This window comes from Molossus molossus, unplaced genomic scaffold, assembly GCF_014108415.1.
Source record: "Molossus molossus isolate mMolMol1 unplaced genomic scaffold, mMolMol1.p scaffold_m16_p_6, whole genome shotgun sequence".
Classification (NCBI taxonomy): Eukaryota; Metazoa; Chordata; class Mammalia; order Chiroptera; family Molossidae; genus Molossus; species Molossus molossus.
In genome coordinates this window covers 26,760,349-26,775,418 of record NW_023425399.1, presented here as the reverse complement: position 1 = coordinate 26,775,418, position 15,070 = coordinate 26,760,349, and the positions used below count along the sequence as shown (strand labels likewise).

Below are 15,070 nucleotides of genomic sequence, written 5' to 3'. Positions count from 1 at the left end.
ATCAATGAAATAAAACGTGGCTGTTGGTTCCTGGTTCAAAAAATTAACTCTAAGAAAACATTCATGAGATAGAAATTGGAACAGAGACTATACTTTTCAAATTAAAAATCTATTGTTAATTGTTTTTTAAAAGAGTTCTTAACTTAGGGAGATATATACTGAAATACTTTTGGATGGAATAATGGAATGTCTAGACTGTCTTCAGAACCATCCAGTGGCAGAGCAGGGAAAGGAGAACTGGCTGGGAATGCTGTGGAGGGCGTGCAGTCAGCTAGGTGCTGGTGAGGGTACATGGCAGTTCATCATGCTGCTGCTTCTAATTCTGATTTTTTTTTTTTTTTTTTTTTTGGTACGTGCCCCTAGCGGGAACCGAACCTGGGACTCTCTGGTCCACAGGTCGACGCTCCAACCGCTGAGCCAAACTGGCCAGGGCTAATTCTGTATATGTTTGAAATTTTTACAGTATTAAAAAATGAATAAAATGGTTGAATTAAAAATGCAAATGTTCTTCATAGCAGAAATGGTATATTTGCTATGATCATAACTGTAAAAATAGGAACAAGTATGGAAAAGGTATAATTTTGTGGAATGTGGTAACTTCTCTGATTTCCAAATTCTCTTTGGTGTTACAGATTTACTTCTGTGTTTTCACAGAAAGGTTTGGAGTTATTCTGGCCCATTCCACATCCTCTCATTGCATGGGCTACTCATCCTTACTATATCATTTTGTGAATATCTGTGTTAGCACTTACCTTGCAGTTGTGGATTTGTGTATGTAACTCCTTCTTGGCTGTAACACTCTGAGAATCTTCTGGTTAGCACATGACATATGGTTAGTACCTGGTAAATGTCTGTGGTCTGAACTGGTGAAGGGCATTGGCACCCTTCCTGATGAGGTTAAGTACAGGGGATACGGAAAAGGCTCCCTGATGAAGCAGCTCAGGGTATCAACTAGAAAGCAGAATTAAGAAGATAGGAGGTTATGGGGAGGGGGACGGAAGAGATAAACCACAGAACTCATGTGCATGTATGTGCATAACCAGTGGACAGGCAAGATGGGGAGAGGGGTTGGGAGGAGGATGTCAATGGAGGAAAAAGGGGAAACATCTGTAACAAAAATAAATTAATTAAAAAATAAGTAGCCCTGGCCGGTTTGGCTCAGCGGTTAGAGCGTCGGCCTGCGATCTGGAGAGACCCGGGTTCGGTTCCCGCTAAGGGCGCGTACTTCGGTTGCAGTTTGTCCCCGACCCTGGTTGGTCGTGCGGTGGCAGCCACTCAATGTGTCCCTTCACGTCGATGTTTCTCTCTCTCTGTCTCTTCCTCTCTCTCCCTCCCACTCTATCTGTACAAAAAATGGAAAAATGTCCTCGGGTGAGGATAAAAAATAAATAAATAAATAAGTAAAATAATCATACTCAAAGTAATTGACATATTCATCACTTCACAGTTATCTTTTTCGTGTGTGTGTTTGAGAAAACTTAAGATATAACCTTTTTGCAAATTTCAATTACACATATAATATTGTCAACTATAGTCACATTATCCATTAGATTTCCAGAATTTATTCATCTTACATCATTGAAACATTGTACCTCTTGACCAACATCTTCCATTTCCGTTCCTCTAATACATTTAACCTACCTATATTATTGTAGTTGAAGTGAGTTTCATATAGCTAGGATAAACTCTGTCACCAAAAATATCCAATTTCTGTCCTTTATTTTGGTTACTATGTTTTGACAATTAATATTAACTATTGATGCTTGGATTTAGGTCTGTCATTATTTACTTTCTTTTTGTTTTCTCTGTTTTTAGTCCATTGATTCCCTTTTCCTGACTTCTTTTGATTAAATTGAACTGTTGGTTTTTCGTTTAATAAAAAAAAGTAGCCCTGGCCAGTTTGGCTCGGTGGTTAGAGCATTGGCCTGCAATCCAGAGAGACCCGGGTTCAGTTCCCGCTAAGGACACGTACCTCGGTTGCGGTTTGTCCCTGGCCCTGGTTGGGTCATGAGGGTGGCAACCACTTGATGAGTCCCTTTCACGTCGATGTTTCTCTCTCTTTCTCCCTCCCACTCTATCTGAACAAATAATGGAAAAATGTCCTCGGATGAGGATTAAAAAAAAAAAGTAGATAAGTTAGGAAGTGAGGCAGCTGCAATGTTGAGGCCACTCAGTCCAAGAGGTGGCAGTGGCAGAAAGGGGAACAGAGTGATGGCTGTGTCTGTTAGTGTTGGGGGTCAGGGATATCTACCCAACGGGACTGTTAGAAAGGACAGTCAGAAGGGGGGCAAGGGCCCACGTTTGTGTGAGCCTTCAGCTCCAGTTAGGAATCTGACGGCTGAACTGTTCTTGGTTTATTCCCTAGGCCTGGTGAGTAATGTGGTGTTCACCAGTCACACCACGGAACAGAGGCACCCTCTCCTTGTTCAGCTGCAGAGCCTCATCAGGGCTGCCAACCCTACCGCAGCCTTCATTCTTGCAGAAGATGGGATTGTCACTAGGTAAATGTATCAAGTTCACTTCGCTCCACAGGACCAGACACCATCCCAGATACAGCAGACACCCTCTGGTAATGCACCAGCCGGTCTTTTCACTGTGTGTCAGACCTGAGCATTCATAGAGGTGCTTTTGATGCTGTGTAAACCACTAAAAGGACCCTATGTGTCAGTATCCTGTACTGTTTTGAGATTTCTTTTTTTGTCTTTCTTAATTTTCTAAAATTTCTTTTAAAATACTTTTTTTGGTGATATTTTTAGGGAGAGAGAACCATCAGTGTGAGAGCAAAAACATTGATCGGCTGCCTCCTGCACTACCCCCACTGGGGATCGGGCCCACAACCTGGGCATGTGCCCTGACCAGGAATCGAACCAGCAGCCATTCAGTGCACACGACAGTACTCAACCAACTGAGCCACACCAGCCAGGGCTTTTAAATTTTTTATTTTGATTGATTTGAGAGAGAAAGAGTGAAACACTGATTTGTTGTTCCACTTATATATGCATTCATTGGTTGATTCTGGACTTGGGTCCAGATTACAAACTAAAAATAGAGAATTGATGATTTGGTATGTTTGTGTATGAAAACATCTGGTTGCATAGCAATTTTGTTTGCTTAGTAAGGATACTAAAAAGTGTATACTTTTTATATAGTTTTGACTTTTGATCAATGCAAATATTTTACATAGTCAAAAATTAAATCAACAAGGAGGAAAAAATCTAAACACAAACAAAAAAAGTGAATCCATCTGTATGTCTAAATAATAACAATCATGCACACACAAAATAATTAATTTAAGTAACTTTTTATATAATCCTCTGTTGGAATCCTGATTCAAAACATCACTGATTAGAAAAGGGAGACTGTAAAGATGAAATGGAAAAGGTGAGGAAAAGCCCTGTAAATGTTGGGTTTGAATTTGAGGGTACTCAATGTAGATTTATTATTTCAAAAAATGTATAGTTGTGAGTTCTTTCTATTGGAAGGGACTATAAATACTAATACCACAGTAGCAGCAAACAGTCCTACCTCTAGATCTTGGTTTCTATGTACCAATCCACTACTAAGCTATCAGGACTCCTTGGAGAATTGGCTGATTGCAGGTCTAGGGCAGGGAAAGTACAAGGTGAGCCTGGAACATTTATGCCAAAAAAGCAAAGATTAGGGTAGATAGGCAAAAAGGATACAGGAGCTAGCTTAAGAAGCTCTCACTAGCTAAATTTGGGACAACTTGAGTATAAAAGAGAACAATGATAATAATGGATTACAGGACATGGAATAAAATGAGTCTGTGTAATACTAAAAAAATGGAGAGGGGCAGGATAGTAAATCTCTTTTAACAGAAGAATGCTAACAAATAAGAATTTCTAGAACTAGAAAGTCACCATTATGTAACCTTTAGTTTAATACTTGATTTAGGAAGGAATCATCAATGGATGCTAAAAGCAGTGGTTGACAGCCTGACGGGTGTGGTCAGTATAAGTGTGGTCCCATGGACTAAGAGGTCCCGGTTCAATTCCTGGTCAGGGCACGTTCCCAAGTTTCAGCCTCTATCTCCAGTAGGGGTCGTGCAGGAGGCAGCTGATAGATGTATCTCTCTCATACCGTTGATTCTCTCTCTCTCTAAAAATCAGTATTTAAAAAAATGTTTAAAAGCAGTGATTGACAGATTGTTGAGGAAAAAGATATTAACTAGTCTCATAGTATCACTCCACAAACTGCGTACTGCTTATTACAAAGAGGGACTGTACCCTCAGAATGGGGGCTCTGGTAGGCATGTCGTTGACCAAATGATTAAACTTAGCAAGGCCACTATGGGACAAACTGGCATCATGAGCCTCCTTCCTCTGATGCCATGGGAGGGACACAACATCACCTGGTTATTGATCTTGCCCAAAATGTTTAACTAAATCCAATCATGAGGAAACATCCAGGCAGGTTCAGGTTGTGGGACACAAAACAACTGGCATGTGCTCTCTAACAATGTCAACGCCATGAGAAACGAAACAAAAAGAGTTGGAGGGTTGCCCTGGCCAGTTTGGCTCAGCAGGTAGAGGGTCAGCCTGCGGTCCAGAGAGACCTGGGTTCGGTTCCTGCTAAGGGCATGAACCTCAATTGCAGTTTGTCCCCAACCCTCGTTGGTCGTGCGGGTGGCAGCCACTCGATGTGTCCCTTTCACATCCATGTTTCTCTCTCTCTCTCTTCCTCTCTCTCCCTCCCACTCTGTCTGAACAAAAAAATGGAAAGATGTCCACAGGTGAAGATAAAAAAATGTTGGAGTGTCTGGCCAGTGTGGCTCAGTGGTTGAGCATCAACCCATGCACCAAGAGGTCACCGGTTCAATTCCTGGTCAGGACACATGCCCAAGTTATAGGCCCAGTCCCCAGTGGGGAACACACAGAAGACGGCCAGTCAGTGTTCTCTCTCATCAATGTTTCTCTCTCTCCCTCTTAATTCCTCTCTTTCTCTAAAATCAACAAAGGAAAAAAATTAAAAAAAAAAAAAAGAGTTGGAGGAATTGTTCCAAATTAAAGGAAAATAAAGATTGTAAATTTAATGGGTGATCTTTGACTGGATCCTGGGTCCCTTCTTCCCCAAAAAATGGAAAATTTGAAATTGGATATATACTAAATCAATACTTCTCCAACTTTAATGTGAATATGACTCTCTTGGGGATCTTATTAAAATAAGGGTTTGATTCAGCGGGTTTGGATTAGGGCCTGAGAGTCTCTGCATTTCTAATGAGCTCCCAAATGGTAACAGTGCTGGTCCACAGTATTAAATGTCTAGGTGTAATAACAGTGTTGTGGTTCTGTAAGAGAATGTTCTTAGGAAATGCATACTGAAATATTTAAGGGTGAAAAATAATAGAAAAAGTGTATGCATATGTGTTTATATTATGTGTATGGGGACAGTGGAGAAAGCAAAATGTACAGGTTAATTGATGGTCCTACTCAATCTTGTTTTTTTATGTTCTCAAAGGAATGAAGACATTGAGCTGATTCTGTCAGAAAACAGTTTTTCAAGTCCTCAGATGCTACGATCTCGATATTTAATGTACCCTGGCTGGCAAGTATCATCGCTGAAAAGTAGCTAAGATTTCTTTGTAAACCCAAAGATTTATTTCTTTCCAGAAAAAAATAGAGAGAGAGAAAATACAAGGGTGACAGTGGGAGCTAGAACAGCCTGTCATGTCCCAACAGCAGCTGGCTTTTCCAGGAGCCCATTGCTCCCCATCTTGGGCTCCAGATGAGGAACCTTGCTGGATGTTGAGACTTAGGGGGACGTCCTGTAGGCACCAGGCACAATGGTATCCTGTGTTTCTTTCCTCTGGCCTCTAGTGAGGTGAGGTGGCTGGCACAGAACCAAGGAGTCGTGACCTTCCCAGGTCAGAGAGTCACTCCTGAGAATACAGTCAGTCTTCTAGGGTTCCCACCTGACAGGTAAGTTCCCTGCCGCTGGGGCCCAGGAGATATTTCTTCTCTGCTGGCAGCTCCCAGCCTGTGAACCTGTCCTCCAGGGGAAAAGGAGAAGCAAAGACACTGCCAGGTGCACTGTAGTCACACTAATACCAGCAGCTCATGAGCACTACACACGTTGTCTAAGACTGCGCACTCCAATACAGTAACCACTAGCCACGTCTGGCTGTTTAATAAAACGTAAATGAATAAGCTCAGCCAGTGTGGCTCAGCGGTTGACCCTCGACCCATGCACCAAGAGGTTGCCGGTTCAATGCCTGGTCAGGGCATATACCCAGGTTGTGGGCCTGATCCCCAGTGGGGGGCATGTAGGAAGCGGCCAATCGATGTTCTCTCTCATCAATGTTTCTCTCTCTCTCTCTCTCCCTCTCAAAAAAAAAAAAAAAAAATCAATAAAGAAATGGAAAATAATGTAAATGAATAAAAATTAAACAAAATATAAAATTTAGTCTTTCAGTCAAATCACACTTGATTCACATCATACTTAAACAGTAGGTAAGTGCATCGTCCCTTTTGCCTGAACAAGACAGTTGTATCTTAGCTAAAAAGAAAGAGATGGAGCTTCTGGGGTGAAACCCCCCTCTCTGGTGGCTGCCCACACCTATGAGCCAGGGCCAGAGACTTCTGCTGTCTGCACCTGATGCCTAGGGAAAGACCCCTCCTCCGGGCCCTACTGACTCATTCTGGGCATGTGAACCGAGCTCCAGATACAGACTTTCCTGGACGCAGACTGAGCCAGGAAGGAGCTGGGTATAAGGAGCTCATGAGAAGACTCTGAGTCTGGAGTCCGAAAGCTTTCCTTTATCACTAGGAAAATCAGTCCTTGTAGAGAGTCAGAAATGGGGGTCCTTAAAAATCATCCTTCAGGGGTTGGGAGCAGGGAGGAGGGTGTCAGTGGGGGACACAAAGGGGGGACATCTATAATACTTTCCACAATAAAAATAAAAATCAACCTTCAGACCCTGCCTTCTGAATTCCTTCCTGGGATTCAGATAATTTAGTCTTTTAATAAGATGGCAGCCATCAGACTCCTACTCATCCCTATACGTTACCCCCTCCCTCCTTGGGTCAGGGCCACCACCTCATAGGGAATGGGCTTCAGCTCCAGGACATGCTCAGTTCTGTGCTGGGAAGATTCTCAGCCATTCTCCTTCCACAGCCCTGTTTTCATCAGCCCCACCCCCACCCCCCTGATAGAAGGGCTTGTTTCTAGTTTGGGAGGAGACCTTTTGCTCTGAGCACGGAAGCGGGAGAACCCCATGGTCAGGGTAGGGAAACAAGATCATGGCAGTCTTGCAGAAGTGTTATGCCACCACCCAACTTTAAGAAATTAGAGTCAGATGCTCTCAACAATATAAAATTCAAAACTGAGTACTATTTTATTTTTATATGTTTTAATTGATTTTTTAGAGAGAAAGGAAGGGAGAGGGGGAGAGAGAGAGAAACATCGATTGGCTGCCTCCTGCACACCCCCCACTGGGAATCTAACTAGTGACCTCTTGCTGCAAGGGATGATGCTCAACCACTGAGCCACACTGGCTGGGCTGCAGTGCTATTTTAAAACAAAGGTGTGGTTCAGTGGTTGAGCATCAACCATGCACCAAGAGGTCGCTGGTTCAATTCCCAGTCAGGGCATATGCCCAGGTTGTGGGCCCAATCCCCAGTGAGGGATGTGTAGGGGGTGGCCAGTTGATGTCCTCTCTCATCGATGTTTCTCTCTCTCCTTTTTTCTCTCTCTAAAATCAACAAAGAAAAAATATATATTTTTTAAATCAAACGAAACTAATGAGAAAATACAGTAGACTGGAGGAAAATGCTTCATATGTGGCATAGGGTTAATATAATCATTGAGAAGCTTGTTTAACTAGTTAAGAAAAACATCCCAATCCATATAAATGTGAACAATTCACTTAAGATCAAGTATAGATGGCAACCGTGGTAACAATTCCATATCATTAATATTTAGAAATGTAAAATGATGCCTCACTATTATTTTGACTGATACTATTACATTTAACCAAAAATACCTATAAGTAACCATTGCTGGGGGAATTTTTGTGAAACTAGAATACTCATCTACTGTTGGGGTGGTATAAATTATTACCCATGAGATAGTTAGACCCTTTCCTGGACTGATTTCAATCATGGGGATTCATCTGAAGGAAATAATTCAAAAGAAGTGACAGTTCCATCACTTTGGAAGCTAGGTGATGGGGGTTTATTTTACTACCCTTCTGTCTTTGCATATATTTGAAATTTTCCATAATAAATAGTTGTTCTTAAAATGCTCTGAATATGTTCAGCCGGTGTGGCTCAGTGGTAGAGCATTGACCCATGCACCAAGAGGTTGCCGGTTCAATTCCTGGTCAGGGCACATGCCCAGGTTGTGGGCCAAATCCCCAGTGAGGGGCATGCAGGAGGCAGCCAGACGATGTTCTCTCTCATTCATGTTTCTGTCTCTCTCCCCCTCTCCCTTCCTCTCTCTCTTAAATTAATAAAGAAAAAATATTTAAAATAATAAAATGCTCTGAATGTGGCCATATTCTTAATGAGTCTGTGGCAAGCATTATATCTGCTCAATTCAAAACAGAAAATGCCTCAGCCCATTAGTCCCTTCTGGAGAGAGTGTACACAACCAAATATACAGTCTGTTAAGCTACCCTAATAGGGGGCATAGTTGGAGTCTTGAAAGAGTGGGAGGGGATCCTGAGGAAGAGCTCCAAGGGTACCAGGAAGGACCCCAGTCTCAGGTGGGACACTGGCAGGCTTCAAAGGTAGAAGAGGTGTTTGACTTCAGGAACTGCCAGTCTAAAGGAGGCACAGCCTCCCTGCGCTAATGAGGCAGCCATTCTTGCCAGCCTCAAGGTGAAAGAGACATACATACATTTAAACAAATGTCTTGTACACAAAATTGCATACAAGTAAGAGAGAATTCAAGTATTGTAGGATAAATGATATGTAGTTTATTCCAATGTAATATATAACACTCGAAGCACCGATTATTTGTACTTACAATTTTTAAACCTTTTAAGGTATGAAGGTAAATTTGATGCCGGATCAGTCTTTCCACTAATGGTTCAGATCTGCGTATGGTTCGGCCGTCCCTTGGAAAAGACTCGCTTTGTGGCCAGATGTAAAGGTAAGCCTTGGCTGAGACATGTCCCAGACCCCGGCAAGAGAATGCACGGAGTCGTCCCCGCTTCCTGGCACCACTTTAGTATTCTTAGTATTCTATATGCTGTCTCTTCTCCTCTCCATTTGGGTCAGAAAACAGGCAGAGGGATATGATAATGCAGGAACCCCCCTCCCCAGTGGCAGCCACTGGGGAGGAAAGGTTGGGATAGAGTCCATGAACCCTAGACCCTAGAATAAGATTCCTTCCCAGTCCCTAGCCCTCCCAGCTGTGCCATCCTGAAATCGGCCTCTGCCCCCAGGTGGGTAACAATCCTGTCCTCTTCCTCCACCAGCAATTCAGTCCTCAATCAAGCCAAGTCCCTTCTCTGGAAACATCTACCACATCCTGGGCAAAGTGAAGTTTTCAGGTAACGGGGTTGGATTTGGGAGCCCTGCACTATGGAGTTCATAACCACTGGTGCTCTGCAGACCACTGATGCCTCTCCGACTCTTGAAAACCCTCTCCTGTGGGCCTTCCCCCATTGGGCTCTTCCACCCACCCCTCTGCAGAGGTCCTTCTGCTCCACAGTGGAGGATCCGTCCTGCTTCCCCTGATGGCCTGCCCAGGGCCTCTCCTCACAGCTCCTTAACTTCCTTTTTCCAGAGACTCCAACCATCATCCATGGCTTCTTTCTAGATCTATCACCAGGAGCTACCCCCACACTGCTCTCCAGCTCCTGATCTGTTTCTGTCAAAATCACTTGCCTTCTTCTCCCTTCTGTCCAATAGGCCTGTTTATCAGCCTTAGACCTCTGGAGCCCTCCAGACCTGAATTCTGTCTGTCCTGGGCTAAGAGGCAGGGAAGGCCTTAAAACAAGGAGTTGCTCAACTCAGCATCGAGCAAGGGGAGACTGTTGCAGAGAAAAGCACAGCACCTGAGGCACAAAAGGCACACTTCCCCAAAGAGGGTGTACTGTGGCTGGGGCCGAGGGGAGGGGGGATTGTATCTGTTAAGGTACCTTTGGCTCTTATAACAGAGAACCCCAACTCAGCTAGCAGGTGTTAGCTACGTAACAAGAAGCAAGAGGTCGGGCCGCATAGCACAGCCACTGGGGACCCAGGTAATGTGTGTCTCTGAGTTCTTCCATTCTTGGTGTCAGCTGGTTCTCAGGTGCCCACCCCTCATGGTTGCCAGAAAGTGCTGCAGGTCTAGGAGTCAAATCCAGAGACAGTATCCAGCTGACGGGAAGGCAGCTCTTCCTGCGGGATCTGTGTCCATGCAGACACCGTGCTGAAGTGCCTCCTCCCACTTCTTCAGCAGACTCCTCCGTTGGCCAGGATTGAGTGGCTGCGTCTTCCAGGACTCAGGATCCATGGGGAACTGGTACTATAGGAAGAGGGGGATGCTGGGCAGGCAGCCATCAGTCTGCTATAGGGAGCCCCTGAGAGTTGTAAGCATGGAATCATCTGGACCTTCAGATGGAAGAATTAGATAACATAACCTATGAAAAAGGATCTTCCAAGGTCCTTAACCTATACCATTGACTTAATTTATATTACTGAATCTACAGCAAAAGAAACCAGCATCCAAATGAAAAGGGAACCCACTATATGGGAGAACATATGTGCCAGTGATACATCGGATAAGGGGTTAAAATCCAAAATACATGAAGTACTCATATATTACTGAATCTGAAACTGGCCCTCTCCTCAGCCCGTCTCTCAAGCCCACTTCCCTCAGGAGCCAACAGGCATACCCCCTGCTTCAGGTGTCTTAATGCCTTCGTCCTCCCTCTCACCTTCATCAGCCCTTTTTCTTCTTTATTACACCTACTCTTGACTCCTTTCTTGTTCAAGGTTAACCTCTCCTCACACCCTGCCTTTTAGGGTACCTTGACCCTTTCTTATGTGGCCCGTTGGTCATAGCCCAGCTCCTCAGCCTGCAAACCTTGTCCCCTCTTTCTTGTTCCCATCCAGGTGACCCTCCCTACAGCACTTGTACTGTTGACATGCCCTCCTCCTTTTGCCTCTCAGGCCTCTGCCGAGACCCACCCTCCACTTCTACCAAGGGGAAGGGGCTTTTCTCTCGCAGTCCCATTTTGGTTGTGTCCACCTGATCACTGAATCAGCCAACCTAGAAACATATTGCTCCTCCCTCCCTCTCTTAGTTCACCCTTCCTAACTCACCACCAGTTACATCAGTTCTCCCTCCTGCACATCTCCTGAGTGTCCCTGGCCATCAGCCTGTGTCAGTCTTGGAGTAGCTTTATCCTTTGGGGGCATTGTCTCAGGGACTGACGTGTTCTCCTTGCAGACTCTGAGAAGACCATGGAGGTCTGCCATAACACTCTGGCCAATTCCCTGAGCATCATGCCCGTCTTGGAGGGACCCACGCCGCCACCTAACGCCCGAGGCACACCCCAAGACAGCAGCGGGCAGCAAGAGTGCTACCTTGTGTTCATCGGCTGCTCCCTGAAGGAAGAAAGCGTCAAAGACTGGCTGCGGCAGTCTGCGAAGCAGGTAGTTTTTGAACCCTGGCACAGACGTGGCTGGCACACCTCCGGGCTGCTGCTGGCCTTGAGGCAGAAGCCCTCCACGGTCTCTCTGGTGCCTCCCCACTGGCCCACCCCTCAGGCCCAGCCAGCATTTCAGGGACATTTAGAGTGGGAGGCAGCCACTTGGAGCAAACTCGAGGCAGACTAGTTTTCACAGCCTTTCCAGAGGCAGACTGAAGTTACCAGGTGGCTTAACTAGGACCTGGGTGAAACCTACTTGTTCCTTGTGGACTGTGGGTCAAACTCATATTCCAAACTCAAAATGTAATTTCTCAGTTGAACCTAATTCAAAGACTCTTTTGTATTCTGAGCCCAGAATTTCCTATTCTTGGGCTTCCTTTCTAGAAAGGAATTAACAACAAGGGTATGCTTAGAGCCTTTTGCAAACCAAGCTCCAAGCTTGGATAGCAGTGAGCCCGGGGTCCTGGAGACAGGTGCAGGGGACGCGGAGGCTTGCCTGTGGATGCTCACAGGTGTCTTTAGCCCAATGCTGCAAAAACCAGAAACCCAGACAAGTTGAAATCCTCCAATACACAGCAAGCTTTGAATGCTAAACCCTCAGGGATTTAGCTCATCCTAGAACTCTGGAAATAGAGTTGCCTGGGGCCTGGGGCCTTTGTAGATGCTCAGTTGGGACCTGTATTTTATAGTGACAGCTGGTGCCTATAGGCTGTGTCTTCCTCAGACCTACCTGAATAAACCTGATGGTGCTTGATGATGGGACCTCAACCCTTTGTTTGCATATCTGTCACTGGTGGGCCCTAAGAATCTGCAGAGGTAGGAATAGGCCTATTTGCAAAAGCACTGGTCTCCTCTGCCACTGTTAGCCCTGGCACACACAGCTCTCTAGTGAGAAAGTGGTCTTGAGGGACAGGCAGGCAGGATATTGTATCCAGGCCATGACCACGCTTGCTTTCCCCTCCGCTGGGATCCTAATCGTATACTGGCCCCTTGAGCCCTCACCTGCCCAGGGACTCCATCAGTTCTTTTGGGACCTGACCCCTCCCTCCATCTCTGCACAGAAGCCTCAGAGGAAAGCCCTGAAGACCAGGGGGATGCTGACCCAGCAAGAGATCAGGAACATCCATGTGAGTACCCTTCCCTAGGGGTTTAAGCCCCTTAGTATCCCAACGCTGTCCTTCTAGGCTTGTGTAGCTTCATCCTTTAGGATTTTCTGGTGTTACCTGGGCATGAGATCTAGGAGAACCAGTGCCTGTGGGAGGTACAAGGAGCCCTGCTTTGTCACCCTATTCAAACAGCTGAAGAAGTGTTTCTCCTTCCCTTCCCCTTGTCCTACATAAACCAACAAGGGCCCAGGAAAAACTGTCTAGATCCTGAAACTGCTCATGGGCAGTGTGTGGAACCCTGTGGCCAGGACAAGAGGCCCCTTAGTGAGCCCTCCCAACCCCCAGGCTGACTCCCACCCTCTGTCCCAGTCCCTACCCCGACAGGCGCCTTTTCCTGACAGGTTCAGGAGCAAAGGCTGAAAGGAACACAGGGTATGAGCCCTGACATGGGCCATGTCACCAGTCGCAGTAATGAGTAGGTGGGGTAGGAGAGCGCTCTGGGACTCTGGGAGCCCCTGCTTTGGACTTGAGGAGAGCCCCTTCATACCCAGGCCCTACAGGACCTGGGCAGCCCTGGGTGCTCCTAGGGAGGACACCATGGGCACCCCAGATGGCAGTCCTTGTACTGTGTGTGCCCTCGGAAGCAGACCTTGAATAAGGATGAGAGCAGGTAGTTTATTTTGGAAATGATTCTAGGAGACACCAGTAGGGAAATGGGGAAGGTAACAGAGAGAATGAAGGAGAGACAGCCAACAAAGGGTGTGTTATCAGACCAGTTCCACTGTGGACAGTTGAAGCTTAATCTCACTAGGGGTCTCCCACAGTCATTGCCTGAGGGCTGGTGGGGGGAGGTGTTAGTTCCCTGACACACAGCTTTCCTTGGCTGAGTGGGCTATCTTGCTAGGATAATAGGTTTATTTTTGTGTTGAATGAATGAATGAATGATAGAAAGTGGTCAGATAATTCTAACAGGACTCTTTTTCCCCTTAGGTGAAACGCCACCTGGACCCCCTACCTGCAGGCTACTTTTATAACGGCACCCAGTTTGTCAACTTTTTTGGTGACAAGACTGATTTCCACCCACGTATCCTTAGAATCTGGGGCAGCAAGGCTGGGGGGGTGTGGAAGCCTATGTATAAAGAAAGTGTCTGTCAGAGATGCGGCAGCCCAGCTCTGGAGCACACGGGTTCCGGGAACAGCGTATCACAGAGGCGGACTTCCTTTTGGCCTCTTAAAGTCATTACACTTGAATTTCTCCTTCATTCAGTGACTGCTGATGTAACTCTGGGTTGTAGTTTAAATACAGCTGTGCTAACATCCTCATTTCTGTGGTCAGCAGGGTCATAATTCATATGTTGGAGACAGGCCCTGATTACAGCAGTTAATCTGTGAAAAGGCAGATGGGGTGCTGCTATGTGCTAATGGAAACTGAAGGGCTCAGGTCTGAGACCTCATGAAGGACCTGTGCCAACCCCTGTCCCTTTCTGTGTAGCTTTGGTGCTGCCAGTATATAAAAGAGCCCATCAGGTACCCTCTGCAGGCTGGGCACTCGCTACCCTCAGTCCCCCACCTCACCTACCCACAGATCTCCCTGGGCCAGGGCTGGCTTTTGTGTCCTCCAGGCTCATGGCTGTCTTCCTTAATGAGATGCCAGTCATGGACCAGTTCATGAATGACTACGTGGAAGAAGCCAACCGGGAAATTGAGAAGTATAACCGTGAGCTGGAGCAGCAGGAGTATCATGATCTCTTCGAGCAGAAGCCTTAGAGGAAGGCTGCAGAATGTCCACTCGAGATGGACAAAAACGGGGTGTCTTAGCCTCAATTCCCAGAGGCTCCTACCTGCAGGGGCTGTCTTTGTTCTCCTTGGCCTTTGTGTGCTGGCTTGAGTGCATGTTGTCTTTATTCTTTCCACAGCGCTGAAGGGCATCACCTGCACCACTGATTTGGGGGAGAGGGATCCCCGTGGAGCATGAGCAGACAGGGACTGCACTGTGTGTGTGGCTGGCAGTCCAGGACCCCTCAGTTTCTGAGAACAGTATCTCCTTGGGCTATTGAGGCACCGTGCGAGGGTGGGGGAAGCATTTAGATTGCACAGAGGAGCTGCTGGGATGCAGAAGGAACCCTTGTACTCAAACTGGAGCCACCCTCGGGGAGGGCCAGGCCACCACACACCTCGGGCCTCAAGACACTGTCCCAGAAGAGCCCTATCCCCAGTGCCTGCCTCCCTGGTCAGGCCCCTTCACTGAAGGAGCTGGCCCTGCTGGCCTGGGCCCAGTCCTGGGGGAGCAGCACAAGCTCTGCCCCAGCCCAACCCTCAGAGTCAGCAGCTTGGGCTGAGATCAGTAGCTTATTCTAGA

At 46.4% G+C, this 15,070-nt stretch overlaps 1 protein-coding gene across 1 annotated transcript in view; it reads left to right on the top strand.

Annotated features, from left to right (window-relative positions):
• Nucleotides 1-15,070, top strand: part of CUNH20orf194 (chromosome unknown C20orf194 homolog) — a 121,456-nt gene extending 106,386 nt beyond the window's left edge. The window contains exons 29-36 of the mRNA XM_036245658.1: nt 2,366-2,501; nt 5,479-5,565; nt 9,008-9,114; nt 9,443-9,517; nt 11,404-11,609; nt 12,667-12,732; nt 13,702-13,795; nt 14,366-15,070. Of these exons, the coding sequence (XP_036101551.1) occupies nt 2,366-2,501; nt 5,479-5,565; nt 9,008-9,114; nt 9,443-9,517; nt 11,404-11,609; nt 12,667-12,732; nt 13,702-13,795; nt 14,366-14,478 (884 nt within the window). The 3' untranslated portion in view covers nt 14,479-15,070. The remainder of the gene's footprint in view (nt 1-2,365; nt 2,502-5,478; nt 5,566-9,007; nt 9,115-9,442; nt 9,518-11,403; nt 11,610-12,666; nt 12,733-13,701; nt 13,796-14,365) is intronic.